Here is a 19,207-nt window from a genome sequence, read left to right on the forward strand (position 1 = left end):
ATGATCCATTCACATGTACTCAAGTTACTGTCCCAACATAGACATTGAATTTATCTGGCCCCTTTTTGGCGTCTCATTCCAAAATAGCTCGTCATAACCCAAAAAATCTATTTAAGCCTTCCTTTGGTAGTATGGCCCCTCATTCTTCAATATCATAGAGATCCATTCACTGGAGGTCAAGTTATTGTCTAGATAATACATGTATCAGGAAAATAATTGTTCTTGGTCTCTTTTTGGCCCCTATTTCCAAATGGTTCAAGTCACAACCTCCAAAAATCAATCTCGGGCTTCCTTTTGTGGTATGGCATTTGTGGTGTAATTTCACATTGATTTATACACTTATACTTTGTTTCTTAAGATTTTAAGCACAGGGGAGTATATTTCTACAAATTCACATCCGACTGACTGGTTCAGTATCAAATTGGAAATAATGGACAGAAGTAGACTTCAAATTCAAATATTCTATTTATAAGAGCCGCGGTAAGTACTTGGATACTTCAAAATAACTTATTTTGAACCATTCAGGTTTTTACTGAAGAGAAAATAGTTCAAGTTTCCAAGAAAAAATGTTTAGTGTTTTCCCTTTCCCAATGAGACCCATAACCAGGTTTCTGGGTGTTGGTGGGTAACATCCCTTTGAAAAACTTGCTAAAATGGCTTGTATTCCGTAAATATGAGAAATGACTAATTAGACCTTTTGTGTTTTGACCTACAAGTCAATAAATGAAAATGATGATATACTACTGACAATATTTTATTGTCATGAAAATATCTGGTGATGGAGACATTTTTCTTCGATATAACACCTATAATTTTCTAGTACACACAATATATAAAACTTTCCTTTAAGTTATAATGAACTGAAGTTGTTACAGAATTCAACATTCCAGCAACTTCCCTTACACCCATCTTACTCAATCTTTCTATTTTCTCTTTTAGAATTCCATTTAATTTAATGATGTTCTTCTGCAGTTGTAACACACCAGAGGTGTTTTAAGGAGTGGAATCTCCATTGAAAAATTTTGTTCTGTTTGTGCAAAATGTGGGCAAACACGAGCAAATAGTCTGACAACCCCTGAAAATCACTGGATCTCTACCTGATAATGCTCCATGTTTTAGAATATGATTACTGTCCGACTTGGACTTCATAAATATGAACACATGAATGTACAAAAGTAGCTATAATTTATTTTTTTAAAGTTTTTATTTTTTATATAAAAACACAATAAAAATAACTAATAACTATTGCATAAACATAACAAGGATGAAATACAAAACATATAACATCAGTTACCTTTGTTATACAATTTACTGTTAACTCATCAATCACTAACTCAGTATTGGTACTGTTGGCATGTTTCCAAATTACCTAATTATACCCCCCGCTAAGAAGTTTGGTGGGTACATAGGTTTCACCCTGTTGGTCAGTCTATCTGTCCAAACTATTTTCTTATCAGCTTGCAGTATTATTATGAAACTTTGTGGGATGTAATATAACCACATGGAGATGTGCATACTTTCAGGAATTTAGAAATGGCAGCAAAATTGTGTATCATAAGTGCTTAGTCTATCCACCATAAAAACTGTTTCCAATGTGAATTATGTGTCCACAGGGATATTGCCAATAGGAATCGTATGTCCACATTGGTTCCTAAATTTCAACAGGCTGCCAGTAGTATAAGTCCTATTCAGGGCAATGTCTAGTTTGCTATTGGGGAAATATATGTCACTTTTTTTTGGAAAGTCACAATTGAAAATTGGTTAATTTTCTTTGGAAATTTCTTTTTAGAAAGCCATCTTATATATTTATCATGGGAAACTGTTTTATTTCAGTGCTAATTTAAGGAAAAAATCAATCAGAACTCCTCAGCCTTTCTAGTTACACAGAAGAAATACCTCCGATGCATTAGACAAAAGAATCTACCCAGAATTTGACCAATCTGATCTAAAATTATGGTTTTTACTGTTTGAAATTTTGAAATCTAGAAATGATTACATTTACTGTGCTTATCATTAAAATAAGCTAATACAGGCACACATTTTTTACATGAACACTAAAATGTGCTATATTCAATGTTGTTTCATGCAGATGAAACACCAAATAATGATACATTCTATTCTTAAATGTGAACCCATGTCCTATATATGTATTTAGTTTGTTTGTTATCCATCAATTTTTATGGTTGAACATTACTAAAGTTAAAAATCCACACATTACAAGTGGATATCATGTTTTCTCAAGGCATCTTCAGCAGCACTGACAACTTCATCTTTTGAACCTGAGGCATCTATTTCTAAACATCCTGGATCTGCCATTCTTCTGTAAGCTTCACATAACCTGAAATGAATGTTCAGTTTCACTGATTGTTACAAAATTAATCCAATGAAGGTCAGGGCCTTGTTTCATAAAACAATATTAATTTGAGGATTTTCTTAAATCCTCCCTCAACTGAAATTTTGACCAACCAGAACACATGAAATTGAAGACATGAGGGAACACAAGAAATTGAGAAAACATCTCAACTGATTTTTTTATGAAAGGGCCCAGGCAATATAAAAAAAAAAACTCTATCATTTTCCAAAGTAAAGCTCTGCCCCATAGACTACTCCAAATCAACAAGAGAAAAATAAAGGTTACTAAAAATAGTAACAATGGCCTTGCATCCTTTTTATTAGAGGATAAAGTCTTTATAACAGAAACCTATACAAATTTAACCTAAGACCTTTGAACCATTCCATCTAATTTCCATTTGATAGGAAATAAATCAGCTACATGTAAATGCATAAGACAGGTCACCTTGTTGATATAAAGGCTATAAAGAGCTCAATGTCCTTGTAACCAGTATAATACATGGTTCAAACCTTATTAGTCTTCTGATAGTAACATCACAACCTTCTTTCCCCATCTAAACAAAATGTTCTTAGCATCATTTTGGTTTGCCTGATAACACTTCATCACTTCCAGTGGGAATCATACTCCTACTATGTTTTCACGGACTATTGTCTAAATGAATTTTTTTTTACATTTGCTGTGTACAATATCAATACCTTATATCAGGTTATTTTGGTAGGGTGCTAATTAAAGCAATTTTTGTGGATATATGTAAAAAACAACAAAATAAATTTCACCATATAATTATACATGGCTTAAGTATTTAGTGCATCACTTATCATCCAGAAATAATATATATGCTAAATGTTTTGGTATACCCTTTTGCCTCAAAATCACAAAATTTTAAACCTGCCAAAATAATCCATCATACAGTATACTAACCTTGCCCTAAACAACACGTCTTTGTCCAAATGTTTCTCTTCAAAAGTCTTTTCACCACCTCTTCCCATTATTCTCTGTTTCCTAACTTCCTCTGTGACAGACAGAAATAGGACCAAAGTTGGTTTAATTAGATCAGTAGGCCACTGGTACACCCAATGACCACTTGATGGAAGATCGGATGAGCTTGTTTCATTGGCAATACCATAAGCAGTAGTACTGTGCCAGAATCTGGAAAAATCAAAACTTGTTACTGCTAAAATTCCAATCTAGTTCTTTACTTATTTTGAAATATAACCTTTCGTAATTGTTAGTTTAAGTATCAAATTATTATCATACAAAAAATCTTCAACAGGGAGTTTATATTATAAAGTCCCTGTCCTTGATAAGTTAATAAAGTCCAACTTAACATCTGTCCCAAGGTGACTTAGTGACTGAAGTGATCCTAAGCATGTTGTACTTAACATAATACTTTTTTTTTTGTCAGCTAATCATGATTGTTAAATAAAATGAAAAGCCTGAGGACCCTCAATTTGAAGAGACAGCAGAATGAAGTGTTGCTAGACCCTTCACATAGTGGCTGAAGGGAACAATTAGTAGGTCTAATCTAATTGAAATTAGATTGAAGTCATACACAAGATAAATCTGGGAACAGGATGTATGTAGATAATAAAAGCAAAATATTACTTGACCTCAGCGGTTAGTAGAAGCATTATCAGAAAGGTTAGTTACATAGATTTTCTCATTTGCATGTGTAATGTATATTAATGGTATAAAGAAGGACTTGTATCATTGAAGATTTTGTTTTACTCTAATCATAACTCACCTATCCATGATAACAGCTTTGTTTTGACATTCCTGAGATATCTGTATTGAAACAATATAGTTACCAATACAATAGTATGCTCTCCTGATGATCTCAGGCAATGTGTCAAAAAACTTCCTAAGATGGCTGATTTCTGGGGGAGGAGTGTAATATCTAGTTGCATTTAGTTTCTTCTCAAGAGTTTCTGTCAGAGTTGTCTTCCCTGAAATATGATATAAGTTATATCAATTCAAACTGCTTAACTGAGATTTATCACATTAAAAATCAGAAACTGTGTTTATATCTTTTCTACATAAAAAAAATCCTTGAATTTGTAGGATCTCTTAAGATATTAAAATTAACTCCATTCTCAATGAATATGTACCAGTATTCACTATAAAATTATCTATTTGACTGAAAAAGCCATAAATATGTAAAAAATGCCTAGAATTTTTTATATCAAACTTTGTCCATGTATGAGAAGTAATTGATGTTAAAACCCAAGGATAAACATACTGATCATTGCTATGACAACAGAAAGAGTGCACTATTAGGCCAAAAAAAAATATGTATGTTTAAGGTTACAATGGGTGACAAATAAGGGTAGGTACAATGTAGGTGGTTAAATTTTTTTTTTTAATTATTTCACGTATGGCAGAATTTCTTGACATAAAATTACCAATAAAATGTGCTATGGTAGGTAGGATAACCTTACACAGACAAGTTTTTTCTTGGCCTTACGACTTCCAATGCACATACATATTGTCCTGGTTAGTTTATATCATCTAATACAGTTAAGTTTTTTATCTTGAATTGCCTAAAAGAAAAAAACCTGTTGCATCCAATCCTTCAACAACCACAAATGGATGGGTAATCAGACTCTGAAGATGGTTGACACTAAAGTCTCCAGGAATATGTTTGTCAGCTATGTCCAGCAGAGTGACAACTTCTGGCATATATGTACACTGAAATGGACAGATTTTTCAAATTAATTTATGGCAGCACAGTCTTCAAATGTAATTTTAACCACTGACAAGCCTAGCAGCCAAGGCTAGAAGAAGCAGACAAGCTTGTGACATTTGACAAAACTTTAAGTTACATTACCATAAGTATACATGTACTGGTTAAAATAAAAAAATCATGGGTGAAAAAAAACCATTGTAAATGTCTTGTAAGTAAATTAATTTGATAATAAAAGCATCAAATTGACAGTGTAATCCTTTAATTTTTTTTCTGAATGGTCTCATCCAGTATTACTTTCACACAGAAAATACAACTCCCCCTGTAAAAACTCCAAAAGCATTTCAACCATATGTTTATATGGCAGGATGGATAGGGGATGGGGATACAAGGGTTAAGGGGATGGGAATCAGTGGTTAAAGGGGCATGGAATGGGGGTGGAGGGGGTGGGGAATGCAGAGTGAAGGGGCAGGGAACAGAAAGTGAGAAATACTGGAAGCGGGGCTTATGGTTGGGAACAATAACTAGGGGGGGGGGTAAAATGAAAAGGGTCGGGAAGCGATAGTCAAGAGGGTGGGAGACAATGGTCTAGGGGTAGAAAAGCAAGGATTAAGTATCCCCTATCCATCCCTTCATGTATGGTGCAGTTATCCTGATGAAGTACTGCCGGAGCTTGCTAAAAATTAGCATAAAAAGGTCTGCATATCCAATGCATCATATTGCATGAATATAATATAGTCGGCACATGGCAGCTGCATGGAAACAAGTGCCTGTTCAGAAAACATATATCTAAAGTAATCTAACACCTGAGAATTTTAGAACTACAAGTTCATTTATATTTAACCAGCCACTTTTTTTTCAGGACAATTTCATGGTCATTCAACTTGTGCATTCCTAACTGTCTTTCCTGAATAAGGTTCAGCAATGCCTAAAATTAAACAGCTTTCTGATGTATGAATGGAAGCCTCTGAAAAATATATGTATTAATACATTTTTAATCAGCTGATAGCTGAAATATATTTGACTGTCCTATTTGACTGAACTGGATCATTAGCACCACATTATTTTGACTATCCATGGTCATGCACTAAAAGAGTTTGAACTCTCCAAAATTAAAGAGGAGGCATCAGGCAAATGACTTTTACAGTAGATTTTTTTTTCAAAATTGGAACAGCAGCAATACCTTAATTTTAGCATACCAATAAAAAATAGGAATAACTTAACTAAAATAATAAAAAAAATAACATTCAACCTTATCTATTGAGACTGGTAGATACTTCAAACCCAAAACTTCACAAAATGAAAGACTTTGTAAATTCTATGTTGACCAAGTGGAGGATGAATTGCATTTCTAGTTTAATATCCCTTATTATAATTATTAAGGAAATAAATATGGAATATAAGTTAATTCATAATGGAAGTAATTCAAGACAGGGACCATCCCACTGTCTAGTCAATGTGATATGAATAATGACGACTATAGGTACTCAGTGCTTGATATATAATCATATACATTGAGATTACTTATAAACTGAATATTTATATATGTAGTGTCTATGTAATGTGTTTGGATATCTACTCTTTGTTCTCCTTCCAAAAAAATTTTGAATTGAATTGAAAAAAATTTAATGTGCATGGCCATGGAAAATAAAAAAAATTTAAAAGTCATTACACCAACATTTTGGGGCAATTTTGATGATTTATATGAATTCATGAATTCAATCCCCTGTGATATACAACTGAAGCAAGTAAAAAGAAATTTACTTCAATAGTTCATGAGTTTAAATTCACCAAAACCAGACAAGTTATGATGTTAAGGAGGTAAACCTGGGGTAAGGGCAATTACTCTAGAAATCAGTGATATGATTGTATCATATTCAATTTCACTAAAGCCTATCAAGCTTCCATTTGAAACAGAATGAAATCAGTCCAAGTTACTTTGATGATGTAAAATGCTGAATACAAACGTTCCAATGATTTTTAAGAGTTGTCTTTCTTACCCTAGGTCTACGTACTTAAGGGATGGTCAAGATGACAAAGTGAAAGGAGAAAATGTTGAGGTCAGGACAGGACCAAAATGGGTAGCCAAGAATACAGTAGAAGATGCAGAGAGCCAGTTGGTACATAGAGACATTGTTAGGGTGGTAATAACATCAGGAAGACTTAGTTTTCGGAAAAATCAAGCAACTGTCGTGGCAGTCAGCTGATTCAAGACAAAGACGAGAACTTGTTCAGAAGGAAGTTTGTTGCGCGGAATAAGAAGATCATCAAGTGAAGGCCACAGGTATGAGACAACAAGGCCAATATATGAAGTGGGAATCGGCAAGACCCAGAAAGATTGGCTGGCAAGTGAGGTGTAGAATGGTGGTCAGAAGACAAGCTTTTTACTTCAAGCCGTATACAAAGTACTACCAACTCCCACAAACCTTACCATATGGAAACTGACTGAAGATTCTAGTTGTAAATTGTGTGGACAACACATTTTGTCATCTTGCAGGATGGCCTTAAAGGATGGAAAATACACATGACATCATGACCAAGTACTGTGAGAGATATCAGCAGCCTTAGATAATCAAAGGAGAAAAAAAAACTCAGATACAGAAGGGGCCAAAGTCTATCAACTTCATTAAAAGTGGTGGCGAATCAACTAAAAACACAAATATCAAAGCCAGTGGAATCTTGACAACAGCAAATGACAGGGAAATTCCAGCTGACGTCGGAATGAAGACAACCTTCCAAAGAGAAGTGATCACAACCCTTCGACAAGATATTGTGCTTTGGTCTAGAAAAAGCAGACAGGTAATTCTTGTAGAGTTGACAGTCCCATGGAAATCAAGTCTTGAAGAAGTCCATCAGAGAAAGCTATCTAAGTACCAAGACTTAGGACTCAAGGAAATCCAGGACAAGAAGTGAAAGGCATGGTATTTCACGGTGGAGGTGGGCTGTAGAGGCTTTGTTTCCCAAACTTTAAGGAGAGCACTTGGGTCCCTTGGAATGACTGGGCAATTAAGAAGACAATTAGTTGGAAGAATGGGGAAGTAAGCATAAGAAGCTTCTGGTTGGAAATGTCGACAGAGAGAAGAGCAGTGGAAGAGCTAGCTGGTTATTTGCTGAGCCTGATCAACTCAGTCAACACATCTCCTGAAGATTGTCATGGACAGCACTGAAACAGTCAAGGAGAGGGGATCCACCTGATGATGGAACCAGTTGCACAGTATTCACCTTTTTTAATATTTCTCTTGTGGATTGGTAGTTGTGATAAACTGGACACAAATCTGAAGATGAAAATAATCTAGACTGACAATAGCCAGTCAAAGGACCTTTGTGTTCTGTAAAGCTGTCTGTCAGTCTGTACCATCTGTCTGATAATATGTCCTTGGTTTTTGAATCCTTCTCTAACACTCTAAATCTTCTATCTCTTCCCTGTAATATACATTTTACAGAGAAATGCATCTGATAGCCACTTTCCATTGCAAAGTCAATAATTTCTTCTTCACTAAAATTACTGTTTTGTGACAATCTGTGAACACACACTCCACGTGCAATCTGGTCTCCCAACGTGTGCGTTTTTGAGCCGTACATTAATGACACATCACAATGATATTTAGAAATTGCATCTCTGAAGAATTTCAGAGCTCTGATTGCACTTTTCAGAAAGTTTGGAACCATATCGCAGTCCTCACTTATTACACAGCAGAAAAACAAAATAGTGTCCTGGTCAGAAATGCAATTTGAAAGTGAAAGTACGTTTGATTTTGAATCAACATTTGATGGGTCAGATTCGCATTCTGGATGTAAGTTTAAAGAATCGTCCGGAAACGCAACATGAAATTTCATATCTGTATAAAAGTTATTACAGTTAGAAGTCACATTGAAATGATACACTCGACATAAAAATGTTCTGGCGGTTTTATTTCAAATCCAACTTACTTCCACTTTGAACAGAGTATTTGTACTAAAAACGGGAAGTCGATCCCGAGCGCGTTGTACAATTAACAATGCTTATATTTTCACGCACATGTTAAAATCACTTAACTCAAGAAATTGTCAGAAACAGTAGAATTAAGCAAATAATATTTATCTAGAATCAGATACTATATATTTAATCGTAAACAAAACAATTTTCATTCACGAGCTCGATGAACTCTCATGACACAAGAAATCCGCCCCAAATATTTCTGGTCTGCCACCTGTAGGCACTAATTATCTTTGGTAACGGGATAGTACAGATAAGTTCATTCATGGATTTATTTTCTCAGCATGGTATCTTTTCTGAATCCGGGGCGGTTTGTCTTGTCATGACCAACATTATGTACATGTAGATATGTAATATGGAGTAGGCAATACCTAAAACAGCGAGCACCGTGAGCTTTATCATACATGTACCGTCTGTGCGAGATTCCTAAAAATAATAAAGGACATTACAAAGAGGGTGGGGGGTGGGTCGACACGGATGAAAATTTTTGCTTCGCAAGTGCAATGTTTTTATTTGTCTTCAAGCAGCAACCGAAATCAATATTTTTATTTGAAAATCTATCTTGTTAATTAAGGGGGAGTTTTTTTTCAATAAATGAATAACTTGATTTTTTCCCAAAAAAATCCAACCCCATTCTCCCCTTTTCCCTCGCTCTCAGAATTTAATTTTATATAGCACTTCGCAATACTTTGTATTTTTTATCCCTTAAGGGCATCTCTAGCAACATCCATTTCAGTTTTGGCCGGTCAGATCAATCTGTGCAGTTATCGGAAATATTACAGTTCTCCACGGATGGTGGGAATATTTTACACATATCATGTGACGTAAACAAAATTCAGGAGCAGACGACAGGTGCAAAGAAAATGATTGCCTTTCCTATCTTAGAAAAGCTATGCTTCGATTTGGATAATACAAACGGAGTCATACTTTTTCCAAAGCGGGTTAGGTTCTTGACAACAGCAACAGTGGAACAGCGGAAATAAACGTACGTACATCCACGTGTTTCCCGAAGTTTTTAAAAACATCACATTCACTTCTTTAATTTTAAATAAGAAAAAAAAATGGGAAAAGACTTGAAAAGTATCAGAAAAGAAGAATTTATTTTCACTGAAACGTAATCTTCACCTATATTTTTTTATTTTTTTGATTGAAGGAAATGATGAATTTTCTCCGTAAGGACAGTCACTTTTTGTTACTTCCGGGACATGACCTTTTTTTCGTTAATATATTGGGGAACCTTAAGGGAAATTTGGAAAGTACACGTAATGACCGTAGAGCTCACACCGCGAAGCGGTGTGAGCTATTAATTTAATTGAGGTCGCAAATTCATATGAGAACACACAAAAACACAAGCTTGCATTTCATGTAGCATTTAAATTAACATGTATTGTTGAATTGAGCCACTACGGTAGCGAAAGTTTCTACTGCACATGTGTGCTTCGCAGAACGAAACAGAATTTCATACTGGTGACATTTATGTCTTAAATAAGCAACAACTTTACAACGAATTGAATATATCTTAGACCATCGTACAGTACTTCGATTTATTACCATCTAGTATGCATATAAGTTATTTTTTTTATTATGATAATAATTTTAGGTTTGTAAGTCTCGTTCTAGTTTCAGTTTCCTTTCCGGAATTTTAGATGTAAAACGTATCGAAATCCGAAGACCGGTCTGCATTTTATTGTTTACTTCAGGGAAATTGAAACGCTGTATCACAATGCAAAATATTCTATATTATGCTTTTATGCTTTTCTGTACGTCTTTATCCGGTAGAACAAGATATTTGTCATTTTTTATCAGTATTTTTTCGCAAAGAGATAGTTGGCTTTTAACATTGAACTCAATGCTATGTTAATGACGAATCTCTATGCATGTGAAAGGGAGATGAGGACCCATTCTCACGAAATCACGGAGTCACGTGACGAGACTTACATACCCTATAACAACTGTTTATATTTCATATTAAATCTTTATGTAAAGAGGAAATATAATGGAATGACGTAACGTCAGAACAGTGCCCAGATAATGTTTGAAGTCATAATCCATATCTTCAAAGATTTGTAGAAGTCTGCATTTTTCCGACGCAGTCTGTATAGTTTCGCTCTTTACCCTTTGACCTTAAGGATGCTGTTTCCCGATTGGCCAAATACTGATAACTTAGTGGCGTTCATAAAAACTGTATAGAAAATTTGAAATCGCGTTCGAAAAATTTGAAATTGCGTGCCATGTGTTATTTTCTTGAAAGAAATCAAGGATTTATAAATATTTTCGATAACTCATTGAAGAAATGTAGAAACTTAAAAGTAAAATTTTAATGCGTCTGCTATCTGTTTTTTAAAGATAGTACTTGTTTTCACTTAAATGTACATGGTCACTGGGCTGAAAATCATATGGCAATGGGATGTAAATTTTAAAAATCGTTATAAGAACATGGCAAATTTGAAGACGATTTTGGCGATTTTAGTAACATTTGAACTCGTGAACTCAACCAAGCTACCCTGAGGCCAAACTTTGAAAATCTAAGATATGATATAATACACTGCAATATCGAATGCAACCTTAAGATCTAAAGGTAATATCTCGAAGAAATTCGGATTGTTATTGAACATAAATTTTAGTCGCTTGTAGTTTTATATCAGCAAAAAACAGGACTTTAGCCATGAAGTCCAATACACTTGAAGACAATATTGTATCGACGCATTTCTTTCGTCCATGATTAAAATTTATATATAGCAAATCTCAGGGGCAGATCAAGACACTTTGAAAGGCAGGGGTGCCAGCCGAGGTTCCTCGGAAAGGGGGGTGCTAGGACATTATTTACCATATTTTGTCATTTTTACACATGAAAAATGACAAATTTTCCGATAAGTCAAGAAGGAGGGGTGCCAACTTGGTAATCAATTTTTGTATTTCACCATTGCACTGGTAATTATATTTTTCAAGAATAGAATTAATATTGGTAGATTGTGTAAAAATCATCGTAGCTTTAATGCATAACGTACTTTGAAAATAATTCTTTGAGAGCTTGAATTTGTTTGTATTTTAGAAGGTATCATCACGTGAGTATGTATCTCTAAATATGGAACATACTATCCTTAGATGAGAATAGAACTAATCTTAAAAAAAAGAAAACAATATATGAATCGAAGCAATTGTTTATAATCGGCTTTTGCTTCACCAATCAAATTACATTCCATTTAATACCACCCAACTATAGATTGGTTTATTAGTTGCCAATGTAAATAAAGCCGTGCTATTTATTGGGTCACCTGACTTCAAAGGAATTACAGGTGAGATTCAAGGTACAAGAAGGTAAAACTCAATACACCGTCACGGATTTCAACGAACCGTGCAAGGTAAAAGAAGCCGGTAGTATATGGATTAAATAACAACATTTAGGACGGCAAGAGTCTAGTAAATCATGGGATCGTTCGAAACGTCGAATTGGTTTGAACTGTCTAACCCAAAATACACTGCAAAATTCCAACGCTTGTGTGGGATATACCTCAGAGATGGCGAGACTGATCGGAAAGCGTTACGTGAAAAAGAGAATGTAGAATACCAAAGTTGCAACGATATTCATAAGAGAAACGGGTATATAGAAAGTGAACCGGAATGTGGTAATGATAATCAAAATAAGGAAGTGATAGACACTAAACAAACTTTAACAAACGGGACCAATGAAGTTGGAAGCAACAAGAAATCTGAGATTAATAGGATTTGGCCTCACTTGTCAGCTACACAAAAATGTATTTTCTATTTATTGACGTTAGCCTCATCTTTGGGAAATGAAGTGTTCTACCTCCTATTCTATCCATATGTGGCGTGGAATTTAGACTCTGTGTTAGTAAGACGTACGAGTGTAGTATGGTGCTTGTGTATGTATGCAGGAACGGCGGCTAAGGACTACCTCAGATGGCCCCGTCCTTCCTCACCGCCAGTAGTAAGACTTGAGGCAGATTTTCTACAAGAATTTGCAATGCCATCTACACATGCGATGTCTGCCACTGCCATTCCATTTATGCTAGCATATACAATTATATCCAGATACGAGGTGGGTGTAGCGTACATGGTTTGTGTGTTTTTTTTTTTTTTTTTTGGTTTGTTTTGTTTGTTGTTTTTTTTTTTTTTCACAGCTAATTTTTTGACGTTATTATCATGATATCTACTTAATTTCTTTCACTGTTCCCGGTCTTTGACCTAACATACATGTACCTTACACTGGAATCATGCTAAATACTTAGGATAGGGAATATCCGTTTAATGTGATTGGGTGGAAAGGAGGCGTTGGCGAGGTTCACTTTAAAACTAAAAGGCAAGATCAGGATTCATACTAAAAAGATGTCTGATCCTCTTCTTTTTGTCTATTTTTTAATCTTTTTTAGACGGACGTACTATGCTTTACATATTTCCGTTCGCCTATTATAACACTATAACTTGAGAACCTTTTAGCCGAATTACGTCAAACTTTACTTAACTATACATTATGGTAGTCTGTAAATGCGCATATTTGCTTTTGATGAAGATTTTTGTCAATTCATGAACCACAGAACTTGTATGCTAGAAAAAGGGGCATGTGGCAACAAACTGCCTTATAATTGCCTTATATAATTATCCAAATTGCTTCAAATTAACTTAACACTACATGTACATGTGTTTGTTAAGCTTGTGTCAAGGTCTGTACACTTTTTTTTTAAAGTGAATATAAGTTCCGGGATTGTTGCACTTTCTTTTAAAATGTGGAGGTTACGTTATCAAGGTCTGTAGACTTTTTACGTTTCTGTACGTGTTTTCACGTGCTATTGAACTTTTTCATGCTGAAAAAAAAGAATGGTAGTTTTTTTCTACTATTCGTATCATACGATTCAGACTGTTATATTTGAATTGATTCGTACTTTTATGAGTTGTTAGTAACTTTTTTTTATGATTTCAAGATCTGTATACTTTTTGACGGTGATCCATATTTTTTTCTTATGACGGTTGCACGTTTGATCAGTGTTTTCAGCGTGAAATGCATGAAAAATGTAGATGGCTATTGCAGTTATACAAATTCTTGAAAGACAAAAGAAAAAATAAATTGCAGATCAAGACCCTTTTTGAACTTGAAACATAAATTCAAAACTCACCCGTGCAGGTCCGGGTGTTAAAAGAATAGGCCTGCAGCAGCGCTAAGCTTGTCGTAAAAGGTGACAAAATAGTGCTCAGAACCCTAGCCGGGGCCTAGGGCGCTCTGCCCACAGAGCAACTGGGATGTGTGTCCCAGGTGGTGGAATGGGGTACCCCTGGCGTGTTACATGCTGGGGTTGTCAGGCTATAATACGGAAAACCTGACCGCAAACCATAGTGATGCACCGTGTTGGGAAAGATGCCACGTTCCTCGCACGTTAAAGAACCCTACTATGGTATTCTCCCGGAGTAGGAACCATAGGGCTCCGCCACAGGAGGCTAAATTGCCCGACCCTACCCACCTCTCCCTATTTCCAGTGGCAATCAAAATTTGTCGACCCCATTATCCTTGTGTCCCATTTTTCATTTCATCATCATTTCATGTTCATTTTATCATCAATATCATGTTCATCGTCTGAATATAGCTGAAATATTGCTGCTCGGACGTTAAACCCCAACAAACAAACAAACAATCAAAACTCAAATTAAACACAACATTATCATGGCTGCAAAAGGGTCTTCCACATTTTCTGCATTTTTATATATAACTTGTGAAAAACATCGTCGCTATTTTTGACAGAATATTATATACCTTAACCTGCGTTTAACGGACACTATGTATTATCTAGGATGTGCATGATTTCTGTTTTAATATCTTTGATCTGATTTCAGTCAATTAGGTTGTGCTCGATCCTGTATGCCAACCTCCTTTGCAGACATATAACCGCTTCTTAATTGGCTACGTATCATTCCTCTAGCATATAAACGCTATGTTTTCATCCTCTGTACAGGAGAATCTTAAACTTTAAAGCATGTGCCGAAAAATAAAAGGAGACTTTTGCTCCTCAACTCGGGTCAACAATATCTTATCACAACATGCAATGACTTTGGTTTTAGTATGGTTTCATCGCCATGCAATCTACCTCTCTCAATTTGTATGCGCTTATAAAAATAGTTATGAAATTCAATTTTTATTTTTTTCCAGATTTCATCCGTCCTTGTTATAACAATAGCTGTTTGTTGGTGTTTGCTGGTTTGTTTAAGCCGTCTCTACCTAGGAGTACATTCCGTTATGGTAACTTTTATATATATCAAAAGCTTTTTCGGAAGCTCTGTGCCTTCAGAAAGAACTTCGAATTATTTTGTCACATTTTAGGTATAACTAAATGGGAACAATCAGTGAACGATATATCATTTTTGTTACTGACAATTTCCTTAGCATATACTTTCTTCATTTTGCTGATTTATGTTCACAACTTCGAGATGTGATTTCATAATTATGAAATAAGAACACCATATTGTATTTAACGACTCAGGTTTATGGGGTTAGGCAAAAGTTCTGTAAATTATGACACAAGGACTCTCTAGGTATTTTCAACTCTCAAATAAGAGCACTCTAAAGCAAACCGGAAATGACTTATAATGAGACCAGGCTATATTTTTCGATACAGATTAAATATTCGCCATGACCATTTTAAGAAATAAATTATTATTATCAAAATTAATATCAATAGTACCATAATATTTTGATTTAATTTATGTGTGTAAATATTTAATATCTGAAAAAAAGACAATCTTTTTTACGTTTACGAAATAGAGAACAAAGTGGTGGAAGGTCAAAATATCGTTATAGCATCCTTTATTTTCAACTATTTTATCTTTTAGGTCAAGATAAACTATAATATTTTGATTGATAGTCGAATTTCACAGACTGTTAACAAACAAAAAAAGGTTGAGGTGCAGAAATAGTGACACTTTGCAGCTACTTCCGAACATCTCTCATCTTGACATACCATACCCTTTGTCCAGAATAAATATATGTTATATTTTATTCTTCAGTCTCAAACATTTATTTATAATTACTTAAATGAATGTTTGAGGTTGAAGATTTCAAACTTTGATATACCAAATACAACACGATGAAAGTTGTGATCTTTTGAGAGTTCTGATCATCATCAAAAAACTTCATAGCATACCCCTTTCATTTTGGTACAATCAATTTTACCCTGTACCTCTTTTCGTTATAATATAAGTTTTTGTATCGTATCTTAATTTTATTTATTTGATGAAACAATGCATGAATTAGGCGAACAAAAGAAAACCTGGAAAGAAATAATGACACAATAACGAAAAAAGTAATGTTGGGGTAAAATGGTCAAAAAAAGAAGGGGGGCACCGAAGCCTTGCTCTAGTGGCTGTGGCTAAAATGCATCTGGTCTTCTTATTTTTCTGACAGACATTCTATACTAGGCTGAAAGTTCTAGATATATGGCATTACTGGCAGACCTCTGATAAAGTTAATTCTTTGTAGGGTACTCACAACCAGCATATCATCCTTATATAAGGTACATTGAACCACGAATCTGTATTTTCTACAACTGTATACCCGATGATCTACGTACTTATGAATTACGATATAATATATTTTGCAGGACCTGTTATGTGGGGTAGTAGCCTCTTTGTTCATCATTTTACTTATGGTACCTCATATGAAAGAGTTCGACATGTTCCAGCAGTCGCATCCAGTGGCGCCTTTAGTCATTCTTGGAATCAGTGTCGCTCTCAGCACTGTCTGTTATCCATGCGCCAAGGACCGCTTTGAACGCTACTCAACGAAGGGTGATGGCGTCCAAATTGTAGCAGTAATTGCTGGTGTAACCTTAGGAACGTGGATCAACTACCAGTATGGATTTACTGTCGACAAAGGACAAGTGTACCAAGCACAAATTGTTTTTCCCACTGTAACCATGGTAACGGAATCTTTGCTCAGATTTGTGATTGGAATTGCAATTCTTGCAACGATATATGTGACAATGAAGTATTCGTCCATCCGGTTCTTCTCTTATATCTTCAATTTGGACAAGCCAAACAAGAGGCACCCATCGGTTGAGACCGCTTACAAGTTCTGTACATACTACACTTTGGGTGTTGCCATTATATTTCTGGTACCATACATTCATTTCCTTTTAGGCCTTGGTAGATCAGCCTATTTCAACGAAGTTCAATGAATAATAGGTGTATTGACTAAAATCATATTGTCTTAACTGTTGTTTGTTGCATGTTCTGCAGTTGGTCATGGAGACACATTATTTTTTCTGACATAATTTCTTAAGCATTAGGACCAATTTTATTGTAGTTTATATTTTTAAAAATCGAGAACGAGCATTTTAATAATCAAACATTATAAATAATACAAGAGCAGGTAACTAGACCCGCTTGTGTTGTCCAAATGATAGTTTGAGTGGTTGTATCATCGTTGGTTTCATGGGAGTGCCACATGTGAAAATAATCAAAATTGATTTGTTGATTTTCCGAATATGTGAACTATAATTTAGTATAAGCCTAACTTTTGTAATTTGCATTTATGTCCCTAATATTTCATGCACGTATCATATATAGGTTGTTTTAGTATGCATTTAAGGATCATTGTGTGTAAGAATCAGATAATGGGTGGCACATCATTTTTCTCAATTTGGTCCTTTATGTCTCGTATACATTCAATTCATCTGGAAATCAACCGGAAAGCTACTTAAATGTATCCTTAAGCATCTATGACATACTGAGATATATCTTAACTGCTTATATAGGGGAAACATGCTGAAAAATATTCCCGCATTTTTTCATTGTGCATTTCAACTAAATTTGACCTATCATTATCTTAAAAAGCCTAACTTCAAAACACTCTTATATGATTGTTTTTGGAGGTTACGAGGTATATGTATTTTGAAAAAGCATTAAAATCTCAGCGGTTTTTTTTATATGTGCCACACCTTATATATATTTTGCCTGACTCTTAAACAGATAAGTACTTAATTGATAATTTGATAGTCCCATTTTATCCCAAAATGACGTCTATTTGTACGATGCATGTCAAGATTTATTATGTTTACAAATGTTTCATTAGTATGTTATACGGCAGTTATTTCATTACCATCATCTAGAAATCAATCATATTCACGTGTATTGCATATATTGTTAGTTAATGTAATACGACTTTTAAAGTTTGTATACTGTTGAACATTTTTATACTTTTAATTCTAATAAATACTTACCTAAGATATTCCTTCTATACATACATGAAATATATACACTGGCACGTTTTCACTGCAAGACCGTGACGTGTGTAGGAGCTAGACTAGGAAAGCATGCAGCCGCTGGTTAATAGATTCAAGAAAGGGGTTCTAGAAAAGGGGGTTTCCTAGCTTTTATTTGTTCATTTTTTGGTAAAAATTGTGGTAAATAAATTTTCGACAAAAGTAGCGGAGTTTCAACCTCCGATTCCCCTGCACGTAAGCCGTGTAGGCCTATATTCAATGTCTTTTACACATTCTAATTAAATTCAATCAGAGCATATTGTGTAGTTGCCATGACAAGTTAGAATTTTTCTCCCCTGTGTATTTAATTTCTCTTCTTCATATATAGAAATAAGAAATTAATAATAACTAAGTAAAAAATGCTTCAAAAACTTATTTATAATACACAAAACGAACAAGGTTACATTCCCAATTCAAACACCAGAAAAAATCCTTTAACATCACTGAAAAACCTCAAATAGAGGATACATGTGACAAGCATGGGTCATTTTCTCTATGCTAGGGCCAATATCAAATCTTATTCAAAAGCCAACATTTTCTTTGGGATCTGTAGAAAAAAATCGAATGGTTGAAAAGGATAAAAATTAGTAAATGAAATCATTGAAAATGTATTTTCGAGTGTTCATATCACATGTACAGCTCATACGTGATGCCAGAGCTTGCCGAAACTACGCAGACTTTTTGTATCGCGCTAGAATTCTGACAAATAGGCTTCTGGAACAGGGTTATGTTGCTACAAGATTGAAGTCATCACTACAGAAGTATTATGGTCGTCATCATGAGCTCGTGGATCGGTACGGTGTATCCATCTGCGCCATGAAAACTGATTTGTTCAACGTGTCATAGTCTTCCTTTTCTCTTTCGTCTACCCCGGACTTGACTTTTTATGAGCAACTCGGCGGGTGTTTCTAGAAAAGCAGAGGACGCTT

At 34.8% G+C, this 19,207-nt stretch overlaps 2 protein-coding genes across 2 annotated transcripts; one reads left to right on the forward strand and one right to left on the reverse strand.

Moving 5' to 3' along the window:
* Nucleotides 1-1,185: 1,185 nt before the first annotated feature.
* Nucleotides 1,186-8,990, reverse strand: LOC148603190 (UMP-CMP kinase 2, mitochondrial-like). The gene is made up of 5 exons (XM_088552717.1): nt 8,259-8,990; nt 4,909-5,041; nt 4,098-4,299; nt 3,275-3,502; nt 1,186-2,338 (listed from the first exon to the last, which is right to left on the reverse strand). The coding sequence occupies exons 1-5, from the start codon at nt 8,871-8,873 to the stop codon at nt 2,215-2,217; spliced, it is 1,302 nt and encodes a 433-aa protein (XP_088408843.1). The 5' UTR covers nt 8,874-8,990; the 3' UTR covers nt 1,186-2,214.
* An 834-nt stretch (nt 8,991-9,824) lies between these two features.
* LOC148603191 (sphingosine-1-phosphate phosphatase 2-like) lies at nt 9,825-18,244 on the forward strand. The gene is made up of 4 exons (XM_088552545.1): nt 9,825-10,569; nt 12,065-13,072; nt 15,170-15,259; nt 16,617-18,244. Exons 2-4 carry the CDS (start codon nt 12,440-12,442, stop codon nt 17,190-17,192), a joined length of 1,299 nt encoding a protein of 432 aa, XP_088408671.1. The 5' UTR covers nt 9,825-10,569; nt 12,065-12,439; the 3' UTR covers nt 17,193-18,244.
* The last annotated feature ends 963 nt before the right edge of the window (nt 18,245-19,207 follow it).

Source organism: Perna viridis, chromosome 11, assembly GCF_037379345.1.
Source record: "Perna viridis isolate PV_CMFRI_1.1 ecotype Kerala chromosome 11, ASM3737934v1, whole genome shotgun sequence".
Lineage (NCBI taxonomy): Eukaryota > Metazoa > Mollusca > Bivalvia > Mytilida > Mytilidae > Perna > Perna viridis.

What these genes read in the sequence shown, in the direction of transcription:
- LOC148603190 (XM_088552717.1), bottom strand. Translation starts at nt 8,873, where the DNA reads ATGAAATTTCATGTTGCGTTTCCGGACGATTCTTTAAACTTACATCCA. An exon ending in TGAAGGATTGGATGCAACAG is followed by an intron (nt 4,300 to 4,908) that starts GTTTTTTTCTTT and finishes ATCATATTTCAG; the next exon opens with GGAAGACAACTCTGACAGAA. An exon ending in AAAGCTGTTATCATGGATAG is followed by an intron (nt 3,503 to 4,097) that starts GTGAGTTATGAT and finishes TGATTTTTCCAG; the next exon opens with ATTCTGGCACAGTACTACTG.
- LOC148603191 (XM_088552545.1), top strand. Translation starts at nt 12,440, where the DNA reads ATGGGATCGTTCGAAACGTCGAATTGGTTTGAACTGTCTAACCCAAAA. An exon ending in CAATTATATCCAGATACGAG is followed by an intron (nt 13,073 to 15,169) that starts GTGGGTGTAGCG and finishes ATTTTTTTCCAG; the next exon opens with ATTTCATCCGTCCTTGTTAT. An exon ending in TAGGAGTACATTCCGTTATG is followed by an intron (nt 15,260 to 16,616) that starts GTAACTTTTATA and finishes TATATTTTGCAG; the next exon opens with GACCTGTTATGTGGGGTAGT.